At 41.4% G+C, this 23,872-nt stretch overlaps 1 protein-coding gene across 1 annotated transcript in view; it reads right to left on the reverse strand.

The window, feature by feature from the left end:
• Positions 1-10,745: 10,745 nt before the first annotated feature.
• The window catches only part of EDARADD (EDAR associated via death domain), a 107,817-nt gene continuing 94,690 nt past the window's right edge, over positions 10,746-23,872 (reverse strand). Inside the window, exon 8 of the mRNA XM_061162980.1 lies at positions 10,746-20,661. Coding sequence (XP_061018963.1) covers positions 20,279-20,661 — 383 coding nt within the window. The 3' untranslated portion in view covers positions 10,746-20,278. The remainder of the gene's footprint in view (positions 20,662-23,872) is intronic.

Genomic DNA, 23,872 nt, shown 5'->3' on the forward strand with positions numbered 1-23,872 from the left:
TTTGCCTGGGTTGATTACCTTTCTCCACAAAGTTGAAATAAATATAGATCAATGTTCCATTTCTTTGGTAAATGGAATTTAGGTATAAATGGGACTGTGTAAATAGGCTTCCCCAGTGGCTTTGGCCATCTGATGCAAAGAGCTGACTCACTGGAAAAGACCCTAATGCTGGGAACGATTGAGGGCAGGAGGAGAAGGGGGAGACAGAGGATGAGATGGTTGGATGGAATCACTCACTCAATGGACATGAGTTTGAGCAAACTCCTGGAGATAGTGAAGGACAGGGAAGCCTGGCTGCTCTAGTCCATGGGGTTGCAAAGCGTCGGACACGACTGAGCGACTAAACAGCAGTGGCTTAGCAGTAAAAAACATCTGCCCACAGTGCAGAAGACGCGGGTTCGATCCCTGGGTCGGGAAGATCTAGGAAGGCATGGCAACCCACTCCAGTATTCTTGCCTGAAAAATCCCATGGACAGAGGAGCCTGGTGGGCTACAGTCCATGGGGTCTCCAAGAGGCCAACACGGCTGAAGCTTGACATGGGACTGTGAAAGGGCCAGAAATCCTGGGTTGGTGCTGTAATGTTGGACTAAAAGGTGTGCAAATCCAAAACATTTACTCTTAAAAAAACTTCTTTGATCCCTGTTTTGTTCAGTGAACTATGTTTTTTATATCTTTAAAAATCAAGGAATATATCCTCAGTGCCCACCATGACAAGGCACAGTGGTGAGGAACACCAGTATACAAAGAGCTTTGTAGAATTTGCCTTTCAGGGCCCTTCTAAACGCAGAGAAGAGATATAATACATGGAAGTCCCACCTCTTTTCTTGGGTTATTACAATAGCTTCTTCATTGATCTCCCAGCTTTTGCCCTTCCCCCTGCAGTCTGTTCTCAACACAACAGCCAGAAAGGCCATGACAACACACGATCCAAACAATGTTACTCCTCTCTCAAACCTTCCACTACTTTTTGCTCATTCTTTGAGTGCAAGTCCATTACACTTCGTGATCTGGCCCCACCCCGTGCGCTCTGACCTCACTTCCTACCATGTTCCTCCTCCCTTACTCTGTCCTGACCACACCCGTTCGCATGTCACACTCCCAGATCAGAACCTCTCCTTGTGATGTCTCCTTTACCTCCTTAAAAGTCTGTTCAGTGTCAGTTCTCGGTGAGGCCCTTCCTGACCACCGTATTTAAAATTGTAGACACCCTCCCGAAACACACACACACAACCGCCTATCACTCTTTCTTGCTTTATTACTCTCCAGCATTTACCATATTCTATCTAATATGCTGTATTATTTACTTTTTAGTTTTACTTCATCCACCAGACTACAGGCTCCATGAGGACAGGAGCAGTTTTGACTGCTCTTGTTTATGGCAAGTAGTAACTTTTTTTTTTTCTTTTAGACCTCATTTTGCAGCATGGGGACATTAGTTCCCCAACCAGGGAGTGAACCCCATGCCCCCTGCATTGGGGGCACATAGCCTAACCCCTGAGCCACCAGTCTACCCTGACTGTTCTTGTTCCAATGGCACTGCATTCCAGTGGGGGACCCAGGGAGTGATGCATTGTGGAGAAGATTAGGGTTATGTAATTGGGAGCATTTGGGTGACTACTTTAGTTGCATGCCTGGGAAAGTCTCTCCAAAAAGGTGAAGTTTAAGCTGCTGGTAAATGAAAGAAAGGAGACAGCTAAACAAAACGAAATGACAACTTATGGACTGGGAGAAAATATTTGCAAGCATGCGACTGACAAGGGCTTAATGTCCAAGATATATTAACAGCTCATGCAGCTCAATACTAAAAAAAAACAGCCCAATAGTAAATTGGCAGAAGACCTAAATAAACATTTCTCTAAAGAAGATATACAGATAGCTGACAGGCACATGGAAAGATGCTCAGTGTTCCTAATTATTAGAGAAATGCAAATCAAAACTATAATACGCTATCATCTCTCACTGGTTAGAATGGCCATCATCAAAAAGTCTACAAATAGTAAGTGCCGGAGTGGTAAGGGTTAGTCGCTCAGTCGTGCCCGATTCTTCGGGACCTCATGGCGCCCCCTGCAGCCCACCAGGAGTGGTAAGGGTTAGTCGCTCAGTCGTGCCCGATTCTTCGGGACCTCATGGCGCCCCCTGCAGCCCACCAGGCTCCTCTGTCCATGGGATTTTCCAGGCAAGAATGCTGGAGTGTGTAGCCATTGCTCCTCTGTCCATGGGATTTTCCAGGCAAGAATGCTGGAGTGTGTAGCCATTTCCTTCTCCAGGGGATCTTCCTGACCCAGGGATCAAACCCAGGTCTCCTGCACTGCAGGCAGATTCTTTACCGACTGAGCTACAAGGGAGTGCTGGAGTGGGTGTGGATAAAAAGGAACCCTCCTCCATTGTTGGTGGGGATGTAAATTGGTGCAGCCACTATGGAGAACAGAGTGGAAAGGCCTTTAAAAACTAAAAATAGACTTGCCCACCAATCCCACCCCTGGGCATATATCCACAAAAGACAAAAATTAATTTAAAAAGAAACATGCACCCCAGTGTTCACAGCAGCGCTATTTACAATAGCCAACACATGGAAGCGACCTAAGTGTCTGTCGACAGATGAATGGATAAAGAAGGTGTGGTACACATATGCACATACACACATAAGTACAACAGAACATTACTCAGCCATAAAAAAGAATGAAATAATGCCATTTGCAGCATTGCATGGACTTAGAGATTATTGTACTATGGGAATAATGTCAGACAGAGGAAAACAAATATCTATGACATCCCTTCTCTGTGAAATCTAAAAGAAAAAATGATACAAATGGACTGATTTACAAAAAAATAGACACACAAAACAAAGTTTTGGTTACCAAAAAGGACAAGAAGAGGAGGGATAAATTAGGAGTTTCAGGTTAACAGATATACAGCAATATGTATAAAATGGATCGTTTCTACTGTATAGCACGGGAAATTATATTCAATAACCTATGATGGAAAATAATCTGTAAAAGTATACACACACACACACACATATATATACACACACCCTCTCCAGCACTACTTATTTGTAGACTTTCTGATGATGGCCATTCTGACCAGTGAGAGATGATAGCATATTGTAGTTTTGATTTGCATTTCTCTAATAATTAGGTATGTTGAGCATCTTTCCATGTGCCTGTCAGCCATCTGTATATCTTCTTTAGAGAAATGTCTATTTAGGTCATCTGCCAATTTTTTATTGGGTTTTTCTTTAATATTGAGCTGCATGAGCTGTTTTTATATATATTTATATATAGACTTCCCTGGTGGCTCAGTGGTAAAGAATTCACTTGCAAGGCAGGAGACAAAGAAGATGCAGGTTCAATCCCTGGGTCAGGAAGATCCCCTAGAGAAGGGAATGGCAACCTACTCCAGTGTTCTTGCCTGGAGAATCCCATGGACAGAGACAGGCTACAGAGGGTCAAAAAGAGTCGGACACAACTGAAGCGACTTAGCACATGTATATATAATATATATATTATATATATCACTTTGCTGTATACCTGAAACACGACACTGTAAATCAACTATATTTCAATTTTTTTTAAAAAAAGAGTAAAGCAACTGTACTCCAATAAAAATTTTAAAATAAGTAAAAAAGCTGGGAGGCAGTCACATGAAGATCTTGGGGAGGCGCACTGTTGACTGAAGGAATAGATAATGCAGAAGTCTTTTGGGCTCTTGAAAACACATTGAAGGTTTTCAGGCACAGAGACCGCCAGCATGGCTAAGCAGAGTAAATGAGGGAGAAATGATATTTGATGAAGTCATGGACTTTGATCAGGTCACAGGGGAGGGTAGATAGATGGAGAAGTTGACCTGGACAGAGCCCTTGGGAGAAAAAAAGAAGAAAAACCAGTAAAAGAGACTGAGAAGGGGCGGCCATGGAGACCTGCTGCAAATGTGTCAGAGCAGCCAAAGGAAGGAAGTGCTTTAAGAGAGTTGAACAACCAGTTGTGCTGTTAAGAGGTCAAGAAACACAGAAGTGACCAGTGAATTTAGCAACATCGAGGTCATTGGTGCCTGACTCAAGTGGATTGAGGCATGTGAGGTGGTGGAAACAATGAGTATATAAATATCTTAAGAAGTTTTGCTGTGAAGAGGAACAAAAAGTGCTAAGGCTAAGGAAGCAGTGAGGTATAAGGGAATATTTTTATTTTCTTGTTTTGTTTCTATTTCTTTTTTTCAGCAGAAGATACTACAGTGGTGCCTTTTATCAAGTAAGCCACAATAAGAAATACATTGTTACATACCTATTTAAAATCATGGAAACAAAAATTTCACAAAACCATACTCTTGAATGAAGCACTCTCATTCTTCATTTAAAAATACTGCTTATAACTCTCTAAAATGTTCACAAGACTAAACGTTACAAATTGTTTATAGACAATTGCCTTAGACTTCCAAAGATGAAGGGATCATTTCTGGTTGGATCAATTTTTTTTTCATCTATCTTTATTGTCCTCTTTCTTTACTCAAGAAGCCATATTCATAAAGTACAAATTTAAAAATAGTGTGATATAAAAATACTAAATACACACACACTACTATATATAAAATAAGGACCAAGGACCTACTGTATAGCACAGGGAACTATATTCAATATCCTAATAATGGAAAAGCATGTGAAAAAGAATATATATTGGGTTGACCAAAAAGTTTTTCAGGTTTTTCCATGAGATGTTACAGAAGAACCCAAATGAACTTCTTGGCCAACCCAATCCTATATATATATATATATATATATATATATATATATATATATATATATATATCCTATATGTATGTGTGTATATATCTATATGTATATATCATATACGGCACTGAATGGCTGAGTGCCAGAGAATTGATGCCTTTAAATTGTGGTGCTGAAGAAGACTCTTGAGAGCCCCTTGGACTGCAAGGAGATAAAACCAATCAATCTAAAGAAAATCAACCCTGAATATTCATTGGAAGGACTGATGCTGAAGGTGAAGCTCCAGTACTTTAGCCACCTGATGCAAAGAGCCTTATGCTGGGAAAGATCAAAGGCAAAAGGAGAAGGCAGCAGAGGATGAGATGGTTAGATAGCATCACTGACTCAATGGACATGAATTTGAGCAAACTCTGGGAGACAGTGGAGGACAAGGAAGCCTGGCGTGCTGCAGTCCATGGTATTGCAGTTAGACATAACTTAGTGACTGAACAACAATATATGGCACTGATTCATTTTGATATAAACCTGAAACTAATGTTAACATTATAAATCAACTATAATTAAAGAATTAAAATATGAAGTATTATATGTTGCCCCAATTTAAAAAAAACTAAAATATCACATGATTTCAGACTTATGAATTTAAACTGTATTGTTCACAGGATTAATTGACTAAACAAACACGTGCCATATTTTGTCAATGATGTGAACGATGTTGTGTCAAGCCAGGAAACATTTCTGGTAGTGCTTTTGCTTATTGTTGGGCTGCTGTGTTATTTTTGTTATTATAATAATTTTTTGAAATATTGGCCCTCCAAACACTCATTTAAATGGTGGTGCCACTGTTGGGAAAATATACTCCCATATCGGTAATTTTGGAATACAAGTTACGTGTGATAAAACATTATAAATAAATCTAAATAATTACTTTGATTTTTTTTTCCACCATGAATTTATGAGCCAGAACTCTAGAACCTTTAGCAATAATAATGATAAATAAAAGCAGTATTAAAAAGTTGCCACAATACATATAGATTTATGAACTCTGAGAACACATACACTGCTTTCCATTTATTCTTGTGAGAAAATTAGTCTTGAATTTTGCAGGCCTTAAATTATGCAGTCTTTATGAATGCATTCTTCACACAATCATGGCACTCATATTTCTTACACGTATGTCTACTTCCCAGGGAAATTTTTATGGTTGGTGTCATCTACTTCTTTTGACTCTCCCCACCATTCTACATGGACTCCTGTCTTCTTTGAATCCTCTAGCTTTGAACTAATGTCTCCCACACCCCAATACTGGTACCATGCATAGAACTCAAAGTCTTTTATCACCCTCTAGACCCCCTGTGTTGATTGATTAGGCTTACCTCTTATGTTCTACAGGATCATGTCCCAAATCTAGTCTTTTCAGGTCTGAGAAACAAGCTTCTAGAACCATGGCTTTGTCATAAAATAAAAGAACCTTGGAGACAGGAGAAATCTTCAGAGGAGTGTGGATTAATTTATCTCAGTGGCTCCAATAATGAGATGCTGTCCCATTTTCAAAATACTTTTCTTGAATGCCTTGGCAGACTATGGTATGTTAACTAGAACATGTTGTACTATTATTTCATATAAGGATATACCTGAAATTATTTAAAAGTCAAAACAAAATAGAACCCTTTAAAAGTTTATGTATACACACACACACACACACACACGTATATAAATTGAACAAAATGTTACGCACTAGAGATACAGTAGGTAAAAAATATAGCTTACCCAGGGACTTCCCTGGAGGTCCAATGGTCCAGTGGCTAAGACTCTGCATTTCCAATACCGGGGACAAGGTTCGATCCCAAGGTGGGGAAATAAGATCCTACATGTTGCACAGTGTGGCCAAAAATGTGTGTGTGTGTATGCATGCCCATGTGTCCTCGGCCGCTCAGTCTTTGCAACCCCATGGACTGTAGCCTGCCAGGATCCTCTGTCCATGGAATTTTCCAAGCAAGAATACTAGAGCAGGTAGCATTTCTTTTGGATTCTTTACCACTGCGCAACATGGGAAGATGAAATGAAAGTCACTCAGTTGTTTCCAACTCCTTGCAACTCCATGGACTATACAGTCCATGGCATTCTCCAGGCCAGAATACTGGAGTGGGTAGCCTTTCCCTTCTCCAGGGGATCTTCCCAACCCAGGGATCGAACCCAGGTCTCCCACACTGCAGGCAGATTCTTTACCAGCTGAGCTTCAAGGAGGGCCCAATCCTTCCTTAAATCTAGTGGGAGTTAGACATTCAGTAATCACGTATATGAATTTTTTAAAAGTGCAGAAGAGTGATATTAGTAACTGTTAGTCTTCATTGTGATCTTTGTTCCTACATAGTTGCTGCAATACATAAAATCGTTAAAAGGCCTCCCTCAGCCTCCCTCTCTCAATATTTAACCAATCCCTCCTGCACACAACTAATCTCCTTCCAGCTTGTGTTTACACAGCTCATTATAAAATAAAGTGACAAGCAAAACCTCAAGGGAAGAATTTTTGTGACAGGTTGGAGCAAGTAAGAAATCCAGGTGGTTTTTCCAAATAGAAAAATGTTATTGAGTCCAAATACTTACAAAAATTTTTTTAAAAAATTATTTTGAAAATTTCAAAACATACATATAAGAGACAGTGGGATGAATTCACATCCACTCACATTCTAGGTCCAGCATGGGCATATCTTATAAGCAAGTCCTATCTTGTTTCATCGGCTCCTAACCCACTCTCTCCCCACCCCCCCAGATCACTTTGAAGCAAATGTCAGACTCCATTTAATCTGAAAAACCTCAAAACTGGTTGTTAGACTTTAATTTTAATAAGATCAGGTTCCGTTTCTTGCCCAGATGACTTCATAGTGGAATGTATTTCCAATTACAAGTCAGCAGAAGACGTTTAAAGTCTGGTTGTTGTTCTTTTCTTTTTAAATATTTCTTTATTTATTTGACTGCACCAGGTCTTAGCTGTGGCACGCGGGATCTCTGATCTTGGTTGCTGCATGCAGGATCTTTAGCTGTGGCATGCTAACTCTTGGCTGCGGCGTTCAGGATCTAGCTCCCTGACCAGGGACTGAATCCGGGCCCTCCCTGGGAACACGGAGTCTCGGCCAGTGAACCACTGCGGAAGTCCTCTGGTTGCTTTCCTGTTTGCAATAACCACACCTCAGGGAAACTGCACTGGGCAATGATACTTCACCTGGTTTTTCTCTGTGTGATATCAAGACTGGTCAGTGGTTTGAGGTGTTCTCAGCCTGATCCATCGATCTAGTACAAAGTTCCCATCAGTTATTTTTCTCCCCACCACTGCCTGGATCCATTATTTCATGAAAAACTGAAAAGTGATATATCAGTGATAACATTCCTCCTGCATTTATGAGCTGGATTTCTTCTATGAGGGAATATTGTTTCCTATTTGGTAACCCCAAGGTGAAGTTTATGCCAGAAAGGCAGGCCATTTGCTTCATTCCTCCCCTTCATCACTTAGTTTTCTTAATAATGAGTTGGTTTCCTAGCCTCCACAAAAGGTAACCAATGAATTAGTTTTTTAAAATATCATTATGAATTCATGAAAATTAATATATTTGATATGTTTCTATTTTTCCTGATACTTAAGTTATCCCATCTTTAACTGTCTCTTTGAGTTGGCTTCTTACTTCTTTTGACTCAACATAGTGATCTTAGCTTCCTTGCTTTCTCGCATGACAAGATATCCCAAGCTACCATTTTCATTTCCTGCCAAACTTGGATTTAGCAGTTTCTCCAAGGAAACTTGTAGTGGGAAATGGCATATGGAGACTACACTTTTGACGAGGGGTATTCGTGGCATGTGGGTTGGTTTCTGGACTTCCTAGTGAATAGAGCTAGAAGGAGAGTTTTATTTTTAAATATCTGAGTCTATGCTGATTCCTGTCAGTTGAGCATTACAATGTTTTCACTGAGCTCTTTATTTTATATTTATACCTCACTATTCTTGTAAAAAAGCTTCTGACAAAATTAGTATAATTACTTATTTGCTTTATCTTATATAATAGTTTCAGGGTAAAAGGATAAATATTATCATAACCATATGATTACAAAACCAAACCAAGGTTTATTTGTGGCCTTTTTCTATCCTTAGGCTATATCTCATAAGATACAGATATATACACACACATATATACATATATTAATAATTACATTTCTGTGTTTTAAAGTAATTTGATAGTACTACCAAAGTGATCTATAAGTTCACTGCAAGCACTATCAAAATCCCAACAATATTTTTGCAGAAACAAATCCAAAAATTTATATGGAATCTCAAGAGACCCTGAAAAACCAAAACAGTCTTGAAGAACAAAAAGTTGAAGGTCTCACACTTCCTGAATTCAGAAAGCAAGTTAGTAGGCAAAATAATGTAGTACTGGCATAAAGACAGACACCTAGACCAGCACAACAGAATAGAGAACCTTGAAATGAATGCTCATGTGTGTGGTCAAATGATCTTTAACAAGGGTGCCAAGACCACTCAGTGGGGGAACAACAGTCCCTTCAGCAAATGATACTGGGAAAACTGCATCTCCACATGCCAAAGAGGGAATTTGAATGCTTATCTTACACTCTATATGAAAATTAACTCAAAATGGATTAAAGAACTAAACACAAAACCTAAAACCATAAAATTCCTTGAAGAAAACTTCATGACATTGGATTTTAGCAATGATTTCTTAAATATAACACCAAAAGCACAGATAATAAATTTAAAAATAGACCAATAGGACATCAAACCTAAAAATTCTGTGTATAAAGGGCACAACCTATAGAATGTAAAGGCAATCCATGGAATGGCAGAAAGTATTTGTAAATTACATCTGACAAGGGGTTAATATCCAGAATATATAAAGAACTCCTACAACTCAACAGCAAAAAGACAAATAATCCAATTCAAAAATGTGCATAGGACTTTAAAAGACATTTCTCCAAAGATAATATGCAAATAACCAACAAACATAAGAAAAGGTGCTCAACATCATTAGTAGTTAGATAAATGCAAATCAAAACCGCAGTGAGATACCACCTCACACCCATTAGGATGGCTATAATAAAATGATAATAATAATGTGTTGGCAAAGATATGGAAAATCAGAATTGTTTTGCACTGTTGGGAGTACCAAGTTGTGCAGCCCCTATGGAAACCAGTATGGAAGTTCCTCAAAAAATAAAAAATAGAATTACCATATGATCCAGCAATCCCACTTCTGGGTATATATCCAGAAGAACTAAGAACAGGCTCTTAAAGAGATATTTGCATACCCATGTTCATAGCAGCATGATTCGCAATAGCCAGAGGTGAAAGCAACCCAAATGTCCACCGACAGATGAATGGTAAACCAAATGTCATATATTCATGTGATACGGTATTACTCACCCTTAAGAAAGGAAGGAAGCTTGGTCACATGCTACAGCATAGATGAAAATTGAGGACATTATGCAAAGTGAAACAACTCAGTCACAAGAAGATAAATACTCTAGGATTCTGTTTATATGAGGCATCTAACATAATCAAATTCATAGATAGAATGGTCGTTGCCATTGGCTGTGGGAAGAGGAAATGGGAAGTTGCTTAATGGGTAGAGAGTTTCAATTTTGAAAGATGAAAAAGTTCTGGAGATTGGTTGTGCAACAGTGTGAAGGTACTTAACACTACTGAACTGTACACTTAGAATGGTTACAATGCTAAATTTTATGTTATGTGTTAAACACAATTTTTTTAAAGAAGTAATTGAAATAATGTATCTCTGTGAGTAAGCCACCACCTTAACATACCATTTACACTCATTAGTTTCATTGTGCTTTCAATTCTTGGGGCTTGCTTTGTATTTATTTAACTTTGGTTTAATTCTGGTTTGTAATTGTGTGAAGTATTTACATGAATTCAAAGCCGAATTTACAAACAAGATACATTCAAGGAATTCTAACTCCCCCCCACCCTGCTCCCCATCCTAGTTCCTTCCTCTTTCTACAGGTAACGTTTGTGGATGGTTGCCTCTATCTATTCTTATTCTCAACTTAGACAAAAAGTAGCACACCATGAATAGTTTTGTACTTGCCTCTTTTTACTTCACACACAGCTTGAAGATCACCCCACAGTAGCACACAGAGATACTCCTCATTTCATTTCTATAGCTGCATGCTTCTCCATTGTGTCAACATTCCATAGTTTACTTAACCTGTGGATACCTGGGTTGTTTCTCATCTACCACAAGTAATGCTTCAGTGATGACTTTGGGTACGTGTCTTTGTATATAGCCACACTATCTCTTTGGGACTGATTCCTAGAAGTGGCACATTTAATATTATCAAGATGTCAGTTCTTCCCTAATTGATTGATAGACTCAATGTAATCCAAATCAAATGTAATCCAACTATTTGATGAATATCAACAAACCAGTTATAAAGTTTATATGGAGAGGTAAAAGACCTAGAATAGCCAACACAATATTGAAAGAGAGAACAAAACAGAAGGACTGGCACGACCTAGCTTCAAGACTTACTATAGAGGTACGGTAACCAAGAATACCATAGTATTCTCGAAAGAACAGACAAACAGATCAACAGAACCAAGGGCCCAGAAGCAAAGCCATGTAAATAGAAGCAATTGGTTTTTGACAAAGGAGCAAAGGGAATAAAATGGAGTAAAGAAATCCTTTTCAGCACATGGTTCTGAACAATTAGACCTCTACATTCAAAAAAATGACTCTAGATACAGACCTTACATCCTTCACAAAAATTAGCTCCAAATGGATCTTACACGTAACTGTTAAATGGAAAACTATAAAACTCCTAGAAGATAATACAGGAGAAAAGCTAGATGACCTTGGGTTCAGTGATGGCTTTTTAGATACAACACCAAAGACAGGGTTCATGAAATAAATAACTGATAATCTGAACTTGGGTAAAATTAAAGACTTCTGCTAGCGAAAGACAGTATGAAGAGAAGGAGAGGAGAAAGCCCAGACTGGGACAACATGCGGGCAGGGAACACCTCTGATAAAGGGCTTACACAGAATATATCAAGAACTCTTAAAGCTTAACAAAGCAACAAAAGACACACAGCTTAAAAATGGATCAAAGACCTTAACAAACGCCAAAATGCTTTTACCGTGTGTTCCAGCAATTGCACTCCCTGGTATTTGCTCAAATAAGCACAAAACTTTATGTCTACACAAAAAACTGCACATAGATGTTTACATAGCAATATAACGTAACTATAACTGGCAAAACTTGGAAGCAACCGAGATATCCTTCAGTAAGGTGAGTGATAAACTGTGTTATAACCAAATAATCAGTGCTAAAAACATGAGCTACCATCTGTGTTCCCACTGACCTCTCCCTCAACTTGAGCCTTTAGACCTAAAGATGCCTACATCTGTTAGTTCCTCCTTAGTTGCCTTTCACTCTTGTAATTAGTTCCTTTATTAAATTGTCCTGATGGAACTTACCATTTGTTCCCCCATGAAAATACTGACTGAATTATAAAAAGATAAACTTTGGCTTCCTGACACAACAGTTGCCTGTTTTCTTGTCTGTCTTCATTCCTGGATTTGGGGTCCATCACTGTATTCTCAGAACTCAGTTGAGGGCTTGACCATAGTAAATGCTTGGTAAATGTTTGCTGACTGACTTAATGTGATTTCCCCTATTAGTTTCTATTTAAAACTAGAAACAGAAATCATCTAAAAGAGGTATAAGCGGCTCTTCCAAATCTGTCACTCCAGAAGAATACCCTTTTTTGATCTGGCTTTTTTCAGAGACATACACATAGAGGAAGAACCAGTTCTTGCCACTTATTTCTCTTTGCTGCCCTTTTTCAGTCAGTTCTCCCATTGCTACTTTACTGAGTCCACAGCAAACATGATGATTTTCTGCACCTTGGACAAATCCAACTGCTACTGCCCTGATCACATGGCTGTGTCGGTGTTTTGGCCTGTCTTCCTGGGAGAGAGGCTGAGGACCTGCAGGTAAAGAGGTGGGATGGGGGATGGTATTTGGAGCAGGGACCTTCGCTCCACAGCCCCTCTGAGGAGCAGGATCTTCAGCTCTGCAGAGGACAGCAGGGGTCCAGAGTGCTTTCAGCATCCTGGCTGTCATGAGGGAGATGGAAGGCAGGCACCCTGCTTGGTTGGACTCACAGAGCAGTCTTCACTGGCTTCAAGACCAGCCTCCTCCTCACTTTCCCCTCCGCCTTCTCCCGGCTCCCCTCAGCTGCTGGGAGCTGCTGTTTTTGCTTCACCCTCCCCTGTGGGGACAGCTTTATTTTTTATGTTTGTTTTTTATCCTATTGGGACACAATTCACATAACATAAAATTCATCATGTAAAAAAGCACGTTAAGCACACAATTCAGGGGCTTTGTAGTAGGTTCACAGCTCTGTGAAAGATTCATTGCCATCTAATTCCAGAAGATTTTTGCTTTGATCTTTGAAGACAGAAAATGAATGGAAGGGGATGAACCTCATTAAAAAGCATCCTGTGTCCCAGAGGCATTCACGGTTTGGTATGTAAAACCCCTCATTTGGTATTTTCTATTTATAACATTTTTCCTCCTCAAGAACCATGATACTGTTAAAAAATTTTCTTAACGCTTTCACTTTATTTGAAGTATTACTTTCTTAGTTCCATTTCATTTCTTCAGCATATTTTGAATCACTCCAGGCCAGTTAGTGCTAATGATAACAGTGAACCACAAACAAGGCCCCATCCTCTGTGGTTTGCAGCCAAGCGGAGCGGGCTTGACATCAGTAATCAGGTTATTGTGATGAGTGCTGTGGGGTAAATATAACAGGAAGACAACCAAGTCTGGGAGGCAGGGGCACTTTCCTGGTAAGAGCGGTGTTAGAGGCAAGACCTGGAGCCTGAAGAGGCTGGGCTGGGGAAGGTGGCGGGGCCAGGTCTGATTGTAGCTGGTGTGGGGAGCTGAGGACCTCCTCTAGTGCGGCTAAGCTTCAGGAGCTGCAGGAGAGTGGGCACGATGACAAGCCACACAGGCAAGTCACGGGGCCTCAGAGCCCACGTTGCCAACTTGGGATTTCACCTTCAGTGGGAGCCCATCGAAGGAGTTAATGTGGGGGTGGCGGGATTCGTCCCGTGGTTGGAGACCACTTGGGAGGCTGTTGCAGGATGAGAAAGGGTGGCTGCCTGGCTTAGGACGGTCGTGAGGATGGAGTAGAGGGAAGAGATTTAAGAGACATTTGGGAGGGGGTCTTGAGGGTGATTTACCAGCAAGGTAGATGGTCAGGGAACTCTGGTGAAGAGGAAGAGTGGACGGGGGAGTCATGGGTTCTCTTCAGGACAGGTTGGATTTGAGGTACCTGGGAAGCAGCTGCATGGAGATGTCAAGCTGGTAGTTGGGGTGTCTGGCAGCTCAGTAGACCAGCCTGGGCCAGAGAGAGAAAGTTAGGAGAGGCGGAAAGTGACTGTGAAAACACTCTTCATGTGCAGGTATTACAACATCCAAAACACTTCATCAGACTACTTGTTCACCTGAGTTTCCTCCTGCCTCAGTGATTCTCACTTCATTCTGCCCCTTCCTGGGTGTGTGTGACACCCTCTCCAGGAGTGTGTCTCGTCATGTACAATGACTCGCCCTCATCTAAAGCTCCTGGAGGGTAGGAAGGTCTTACTTATCTTTGCATCCCTGGGATGTATTATAGAAAATCACTAGGTTTCTGACTGATGAATGACCAAGAGAAAAAAGGGAATCAATGATTGTGTTAGGATCTGCATAAAAGCACCAATTAGAGTTATGGTGGACGTCCATTTAATTTTGCAGCACCCATTATGATAGTTTAAAATAATCTCTATTTATAAAGAAGCATATAAAATCATGCAAGACATCAAAATGAAGGCATCTTCAAAAGTATAGCATGAAGACATATAATGGATCACAAAAATTCAGTCATATAAAAGCATTGCTGAAGAAGTCCTCCATGGAGCTTTCTCAAAGGAAAATGGTCACTGGAGGTCACATCAAGTATAAGAGCTCAGCTCAGCTCAGGGGCCATAAGAAGCTATAATCTTTACATTTCCAAAAGGGTTGATAAATTCAATCATTTCATTTCGAGTTGCATTGTTGACTACTTTGATCTCTTCAACTGTGGAGTTGGTTTCAGGCATGTCATCAGCTAAGATGGCCATGGAGACAAAGAAAACAGCCTCTCCTCTGCTCTGGGTCTTCCACTAGGTGATGGGAGGTGCAGCACCCACTTGCCTGGCACTTGATTCAGCATCACGGCTGCAACCCTCCAAACAAGTGGGAAGCAAGATTTGCCCTTGTCCATTTATACACAACTGCACACATTTCAGAAGGTGGAGCTGGAACTCCCAGGCAGGAAATCACAGAATCAGGAGGGAGACTGCTTCTCAGTCACTTCCTTGAGTACATGCAGTTGCAGATGTTTTGGTTACGTCACTCCAAATTTTTGTTGTGACAAGACAAAGAACCGAGGAGCATACACTTGCCTGACAGTTACAAGGGTAGAAAACAGTTTCAACGTTCTTAAGTTCAAAGTGTCATTAAATATGAAAGACAATCCTCTATATGTATAAGCAAAAAAAAGGAAGCCAATGTTAGCAGGTCACCGGGAGTTAAGAAGGCCACAGGCATGTAGAAAAAATCTGATTCAAAGGCTGAGGAACTGGCCCTAAAACAAGCAATACAGACAGCAGAAACATGAACCCAGAGGAGAGGAAGATTCTATAACAGAGGACAGAAGTGGAAAAATGTTATTAATATAAGGAGGATAGTCTTGCCTCAAAACTAAATGAAATATATTCACTCATCTGAAAAAGAGAAAGAAAATTCGCTAGATCTTAGTTATTAGGACTGTATTTAAAATACTGTGTTTCTTTTATGTGTCATAGAGGAAGACACAGTTAGCACTCTTCCTTGAAGTCTGCTGTAACTGAGGGAGATCAATCCCTTTGCCTTTTTACACAGAAATCACTATACCTGTGATGTTCAAGATGAAGCATCATTAAACTGAAAGCAAAAGAGACCACAGACAGCTAACCTTATATCTCCCACAGAGAAATACTGAGTGTTTAGGGAGAACTCCCAGGGTGACGAACTGCAACTAGGGTTGACTGTTCCACATTTCATCTGCGTGATGATGTTGTCATGATGGGGATACCTTCAGGGGAGAGGAACCCTCATCTCAATTATGCCAGCCTCATTCCATTAGTATTTGCCAATCTGTAAAACAATTGCACTCTTCTGATTTTTTAGTGGGCTACTTCTAAGAGTTCTAACATACAACCAATAATCAATAGAAGGTTGGTTCTAGGCTGGTCTTAGGGCTTCCCAGGAGGCTCAAAGAATCTGCCTGACAGTACAGGAGACACAAGAGACAGGGTTTGATCCCTGGAGAAGGGAATGGTTACCCACTCTAGGATTCTTGCCTGGAGAATTCCATGGACAGAGGAGCCGGAGCCTGGCGGGCTACAGTCCCAGGGGGTCTCGGCTTAGTGACTCACACACACACTGGTCTTAGCCAAGCCTGAAAGGATGCAAGCAGATTCCATTCTCCAGCAGAGGGCAGCGCCCCATAAAAATTACCCAAAGGTGCAGCATCTTTGTCTATCACCATGCATTTGCTGTATTGTTATTTTATGGCCATGTAGCTTGTGGGATCTTAGTTTCCCAACTAGGAATTGAACCTGGGTCCCCTGCAGTGGAAGCACAGAGTCTGACCACTGGATCGCCAGGGAAGTCCCTCTGTATTATCAAATATTTATTATTTAGTGTCACAAAAATGGAAGGCTTGTTCATACAAGTTATCTTGAATACTGATGGGCAATCCAGGCAAACAATTTAAGCCCTAACTATTTAAAATCTTATAATTTTAAGATTAATTGAAATTAGTTAATAATTTAAATGACTCTGTGCTTTATTTGTGTCTTCCTTCCACGTGAGTCTTCCTCTGTGTGCATGCGTCCTGGGTGTGTGTGTGGTGTCTACTTTGCTTTCCATCCCCTTGCAAGTAGTAATTTTCTATTGCAACCAAATAAAATGCATATTACATAGAGCCGCAACACATAACACCATAACATTGCAGGTGGGAGTTTTGTTTAAAAGAGTGTAACTTGGAACTTAGCTAAGAAGAATTCATCCTTCTAATAGCAAAAGGACATCATCGAAAGCGGATTAGTTCATAGTATGATCAATTCAACATGGATTCCTACAGAAGAAAGCTTTTAAGTATTAATGAATACATTTTAACAATTATTTGATCAATCAGTCATAAAGTAATTCCCTTCCTTTCCACTTTGACCTTTGTAAAGTATCAGCATAGTCAGGCTAACACAGTATTTATCTACTAAAAATAAACTTTAAAGAAAATTATTTGGGGTTACTACAGAATTGTGTTATAGTTCTACTTCAGTTGAGATTTACTTTTGATATTTCTGTATGTAACACAGATGAAAGTCATCCTCCATTTGGTCAAAGTCTAGAATCTAAATGAACTTTAATTAAAAACAATTTTTGGTTAAATCTCTCTCTGCTAATACACTGTTAATAATTAAAACTTTTCCTAAGGTAAATGCCAATGAATGTAGATGTCGATATGTGCAAATAATGATAGAGTGAAATTAAAACAACATACTTATATCAACTCCTATTTTTTTTTTTAAATCCCTTCTATCCTGGCACTTCTGCTATGCAATTATAATAGAAACTTAAGCTTTTATAGCCAGTGATGAAAATTATTAGCCATCAGGCTTTGGAACTAATGCTGCCAAATGGAGAGCTGAGGGGGTGGTGCTCTGTGGTCTCGTGGTTTCTCTGTAATTCTTGAACATAAAGATAAAGGAGCGTTCTTAGCTCTGCCCATAGCTGAACCATCTGCATTCTTGTGTCTTAACATTTCTGATCCAACTCGAAGGTAATTTCAGCCGACATTTATGAACCACAGCCACGTTCAGGTATCTATGAGGGTAAGTTCTGTCTAAGCTTGGGGGGAATTCCCTGGTGGTCCAGTGGTTGAGACTTTGCCTTCCAATGCAGGGGGTACGGGTTCAATCCCTGATTAGGGAACTAAGATCCCACACACTTCTTGGCCAAGAAACCAAAACATAAAGTAGGACAATATCATAGCAAATTCAATAAAAACAAATTTTAAATTCAAAATGCTTTAAAGACGGTCCACATTTAAAAAGGAAAAAAAAACTTGAAAAAAAAGTCAGCTTTGAGCTTGAAATCTGCAGTTTGGAAATTTGGAAACATGCCCCACAGGACATTTGTCATGCTGGGACCCCCCGCCCCCCTCCTTCTATCACAAGGGGGTGTCATGATCCAAGGAGCAATGACCCTCTGACTTGAGGGTCTGGAACCACAAAACACTAAATAAGCACACCCTTTTGGTTCCATTTCCCTAAATGTCCATAATAAATGTGAAAGGCTCATCTGCACTTTCCCACAGTACATTTTGGGCTAACATATGAGCACATGTCACACGCAGCCTAACGAAAACCCCGAGTGTACATGCTTGTGCATGCTCAGTCGTGTCCGACTCTTTGCGGCCCCGTAGACTGTAGCCCACCAGGCTCCTCTGTCCATGGGATTCTCCAAACAAGAATGCTGGAGAGGGTCTTCATTTCCTACTCCAGGAGATCTTCCCGACGGGATCGAACCCGAGTTCTCGCATCTCCTGTACTGGCAGGCAGATTCTTGACCATTGCTCCACCTGGGATCCCGAACACGGTGCAAAATCAAATGTTCTGTACAGTGCCAAGAATACAGCAGACAACCAACACCTAACAACCACCCCACTGGACATCAAGCTGCAAAAGAACCCAGTTTTTAAAACTTACATTTTATTTCTGACTGCTGCTTTGGGTACATCTTTTGATAAATTTGGCATTTATCTGCTAAATCTGAAAAAACGAGCTAGGTGTGACTAACACTGACTAAGTCGGAAGTGATCAGTAGGTCTCTACAGTACTTTTGCAAGTTTAGAGATAACATTTGATGACTACATACCAGCAACCTCTGTAACAAACTGCTGTAAACAGTGGGGAAAAAATGTCAGTGGTTGAGAAAATAACTTTGAGTTAATCCTAATCTTTCTTGTACTCCTATCAATGTTAGTCATCATTTCTGCTTCTTTTAGTCAGGGATTTATACAGAATCCTCCCACACTGGATGAAGTACCTTAATTTTCTAAGCCTACAGCCAAAATCAAATAGCACTTTTATGAAATTGTCAAGTAAACCAAGGCTTCCCTTCCATCCTCCACACCTTCCACAGTAAACCATCAAACAAGACTACTGGATATTCTTTGGATCTAATCTTTTCATTTGGTTTAAAATCCTCTAAAATTTGGATTTTAAAGCACAGCTCCCCTTCCAATATCATCAGTAAAGATTTCTCTTTCTTGGCTAATGTATTGGGTAATACTGAGGCTCTGTCTTAAGCTGAGATAGTAGGTTTTAGAGGGGGTTGCCTTTCACCCATGGGCTGAATTGTGATGTACAGTACCTGAACTGTACAATATTGTGATGGTTTTTGCCATATATCAGTATGAATCGGCCACAGGCATTCATGTGTCCCCTCTATCCTGAATCCCTCCTCCCTCCCCAGATTTTTATTTATTTCTCAACTGAGCTTTCTCTCTGGGGCAAAACACTCGACCTGATAGAAAAGATGTAGAAATAAATACTAAATTAACTTTTGAAACGTCAAGGATACTGGAAGGGCCAACTCTTTGTCAATACCTTTCCCGTGGTCCTTATTACCCTGCTAATTCCTGACTCTGTCTTCCCAATAACTAGTTGTTTTGATAAATATTTCTTTTGAAAATACTCGAGCAAAGACCTCTTTGACAGCGCCCAGAGTTTGAATAAGAAAGGCGGCACCTGTATCCTGGAGTGTATCACTACATAACGCCAGCAACCTGTAAGTTCACTTTGTAACAAAAAGCGTAACAGGCTAAAGGGTGACTGCTCTCTGTGTGTGGGAGTGTCGTTACTCATCAGGGATCTTGTGGATGATGACTTTTGGGGGCCATCAGCCATCTCAGTTCCAATCTCAATCTTCTGTATTTAAAGGAGGGGAACTTTTATTTTCATCATGGCATGAATCCATTCTGATTATAGCTTTGGCCCTGGTCCCCGTAGGAGCTTACAACACATTTCCCCCAATTCCAGATTCAAATATTAAATTAAAACAGATGTGCAAAACTAAAGGAAATTCCACCACCAAAAACATACCCGACCCCTCCACAAAACTGCCAGCTCTGGGGAAAACCAATGTCCATGGTTCCGGGTCCTTCTCCTAAACTTGAAAAGGAACAGAGTCAGGACTTTCCCAGCGGTCCAGTGGTTAAGACTCCACGCTCCCAATGCAGGCAGCGTGGGTCTGATCCCTGGTTAGGGAACTAAGATCCTACATGCAGCACAACGTGGGAAAAGAGGAAAAAAGAACAGATTCACATTGCTCCTTAACCTGCGCTTCTTTCAATGTCCGAGAGGCCAATGAGAAGGAGCCGAGGTCTAGAAGTTCCTGGGGTGCTCTCCACGCCCCCGCTTGGGCCACTCCTCGTCCACCCACCTGCGCAGCACCTTCTCCACGTCGGCCCGGTGGTACAGCCGGCAGAGCTCCATCAGCTGGCCCACTGTCCTCTGACTGTTCCGGAGCAAGAACTCCAGGGTGGGGCTCTGGGGTCGCTGCTCCAGGAAGCACAGCTCGTCGTAGGGCATGCCCCACTTGCTGGCAAAATTCCTCCAGTTTTTGACTGTTGGGTGACAGGGATCCAGCTTTATCCTGATCACATCTAGTAAGTCCTGGTCATTGAGCAAGTCGCTGATGGTGGGGACGCGGAGCGCACAGGAGGGACAGGAACAGGTCTCCGTGCAGGACGCATCCTTGCTCACACCTGCAGGGTAAACCACAAGGGTGCGTGTGTTAGCAAGAGGCCCCAGACACGTGCTTATCTCTTCGGTCCTTTATTTTCCTGCTGAATTGCTCATAGCGTCAGGGTAAGTACCGCACCTGTTTCAGGACACTCACTTCTACATATTCACCAATAACGTCTTATTCTCTGCGGTCAAGAACAGCTGCTCTGCTGGAAGCAGTGGCAAGACTTTATAAAGCCAGTGTTCCCTTCTTTCTGAGACTCTGTCCCCCAGGCTGCCCATTTGTGAGCCTGCCGGCCAGATGAGGGCTCCAAAGAGCAGAGCTCTCTCTGTGGGCAGATAGCCAGTCTGGGGGGTGGGTGGACTCTGCCATCTCAGGAGAAACCAGCCCATTCTCACCTCCTCAACCCTCTCGCCCCTTCCAAATTACAAGTCAGCCTTGTCAGCTTTTTAAGGTCAAGCACAGCATGTCAGGGTGTATTGCACAATTCTTCAAAAGGTCTCTATTAAAAAAAAAATAATAATAACACGCACAACCTCAAACTGGAATATCCACTCCAAACGCATATTTGAAAATGAGTGATAACTGATAATGCCAGACTTTTCAGATTTATGGCCACCTTATCATGGCTTTGCCTTTATTTATTTATTTATTTCTTAACACATAGGGCTGCCTTTGAAGTAGAGCCAATACCCTGAGGTGTGTGCAGTGGGCTGGGTGAGTGGGTGGCTTTGAGCTCAGCCTCCCCAAGAAGGGGGCTTCCTTGGTGGCTCAAATGATAAAGAATCTGCCTGCAATCCTGGAGACCCAGGTTCAATCCCTGGGTTGGGAAGATCCCCTGGAGAAGGGAATGGCTACCCACTTTAGTATTCTTGCCTAGAGAATTCCACGGACAGAGGAGCCTGGCGGGCTACAGTCTATGCGGTCGCAAAGCGTCGGACATGACTGAGCAACCAACACTTTTGCTTTCACCAAGAAAAGCAGCCCCAGCACAGAGGAAGGGCCACCTTCCCATCCATCATCTCTGGCCTCCCTGCTTTATCTGGCAGTATCTACTAAGAGGATGAAGCTAGTAGGTAAGCAGTAAATAGGTTAGAGGTAAGAGGTTAGTAGGTAAGAGACAACTCAGAGTACAGGTGTAAGCGGGGTCTGCACAGCAACCCAAGTGAGTTAAAACTCTGCAACTGCACTGAATCTCCTAGCTCCTCTCACTGGGGATATTTAACCACCAAAGACGACACTAAAGATGACTGGCTTGGAAAATTCTGGGAGGTTATGATGCCTTTTTCTACAGTGAACTGTGTGCACAGTCCAACTTAAGAAAGTAAAAAATTTGGAGAAAAAAAAATAAGGAGTCACTCTGGTTATTATAAAATTGAGAACTAGAAATTTTGAGGCAAATACAAAGTAAAAGATAACAAGAGCCATGAAAATTATGCTCATACTCTGACCTACTAATATAACTTCTGAGAATCCAGTCAAAGGAGATCATCTAAAACATGTATGTACTTGAACATTTTTTATTATAGTCTTACTCTTATTATACATTAAAAAAAAACTTAAAATCAAAGTTAGGGGACTAGTGAAATTATTGTTACTATTTGAAGGAATATTATCTAAGAAATTATGAAGACTATAGCAACCTAGAAAATGTGTGTGCTATCATGTTCAGTGAAAAATGCAAGATGTAAGGAATTTATGTACTCTGATTAAAAAACTATGGGAAAAGTCTCTGTTAATATTACCATGGAAGGAAATGTACAAAAATAATCGTAGCTTCTGTGGTTAATGTAGGATTATGTTTTTATTTTCCAGACTTTCTCAGTGTGTATGCCGGCGTGTGCTCAGGCGTGCGCTGTGTGCTCAGTCGTGTCTGTCTGGCTCTCTGAGACCCCCTGGACTGTAGCCCGCCAGGCTCCTCTGTCCATGGGATTCTCCAGGCAAGAACACTGGAGTGCGTTACCAGGCCCTCCTCCAGGGGATTTTCCTGATCCAGGGATCGAACTTGTGTCTCCTGCATTGGCAGGCAGAGTCTTTACCACTGCACCACCTGGGATTGTGTTTCTGTTCTCCAAACTTTCTCTAGTGGTGGTTATATTTCGACGATAATGAAAACCATGTATTACATTAACAAACACATTGTTCAGCACTGAGCAAACGTATCAATGCAGCATCCCTCCTTTTCACCAAGCTTCACTTACCCCTCTGAGGTCACCTCTTCCTACCTTCCCCATGATTTATTTCATCAAATACCTCCTTTCTTTCCCCTCACCTCCAGACACCCATCTCTACTGATTCTCTTTCCTTTATCCACAGACAGGTATAGAGCTCCTCTATCATAAAAAGTAAGAACCTCAGACTGCCACTCTCTGGTTTATAATGCACTGAAGGACTTTCTCTTCTCTTCATTTCTTTACTGTTTTAAAAATATTTATTATTATTTTGGGGGCTACACCACATGGCATGTATCGGGATCTTAGTTCCCCAATCAGGACGAAACCCATGCAACCTGCAGTAAAAAGCTCAGAGTCTTAACCACTGGGCTGCTGGGCAGGTCCCAGTTTACTGTTAAACTTCTAAAAGGAGAAATCAAAACCTGTTGCCTACAATGCCTCACCAGGTTATTAATCTTCACTTTCTTTGGCTTTGAGCAGCGTCTGACCAGCCCCATTCTTGCCAACCCTGTAGAGACCAGACCTAGTTCCCCATGCCCCGCCTGTGGACCAGAGTCCAGTTCTGATGGGGTAGATAAATCCAGAGATGCAGATCCCCACCTGGCTTGGAGGATCTGCTGCTGCTAACGCCCCCATCACATCACTCCCCTTGGGCCTGCCTGCCTCTAGAACTGAGCCCAAGATTTTTGTGCCCCTTTGAACACTGTCTATTGCACTGAAGACGGTGTTTTCCCAGAACTCAGGCCCCTTATCCCCAAGCACATCCTACATTGTCCCGGCCACATCCCTTTTCTTGTCTGCCTGACGCACTGCGATCCCAGCCTGTCTCACTGCCAAGTCCCTGGGAGTTATAAGGAGGTGCTCTGGTCCTGTTCTTAGCCCAAGGCTTTCCTCTTCTGCATTGTGTCCCTTTGGTTTTCTCCGCTCCCAACAACCTCCACAAAGATCTCCCACTAGAATGGAAGACCCTTTCTTTTTGCATCTACAGGATCCAATACAGCCCTTGACACACTGCAGCAAACACTTAACCAACGTGGACTGAGTGAATAAATGAAT

The sequence above is a fragment of the Dama dama genome, chromosome 15 (assembly GCF_033118175.1).
Source record: "Dama dama isolate Ldn47 chromosome 15, ASM3311817v1, whole genome shotgun sequence".
In the NCBI taxonomy this organism is placed as follows: domain Eukaryota; kingdom Metazoa; phylum Chordata; class Mammalia; order Artiodactyla; family Cervidae; genus Dama; species Dama dama.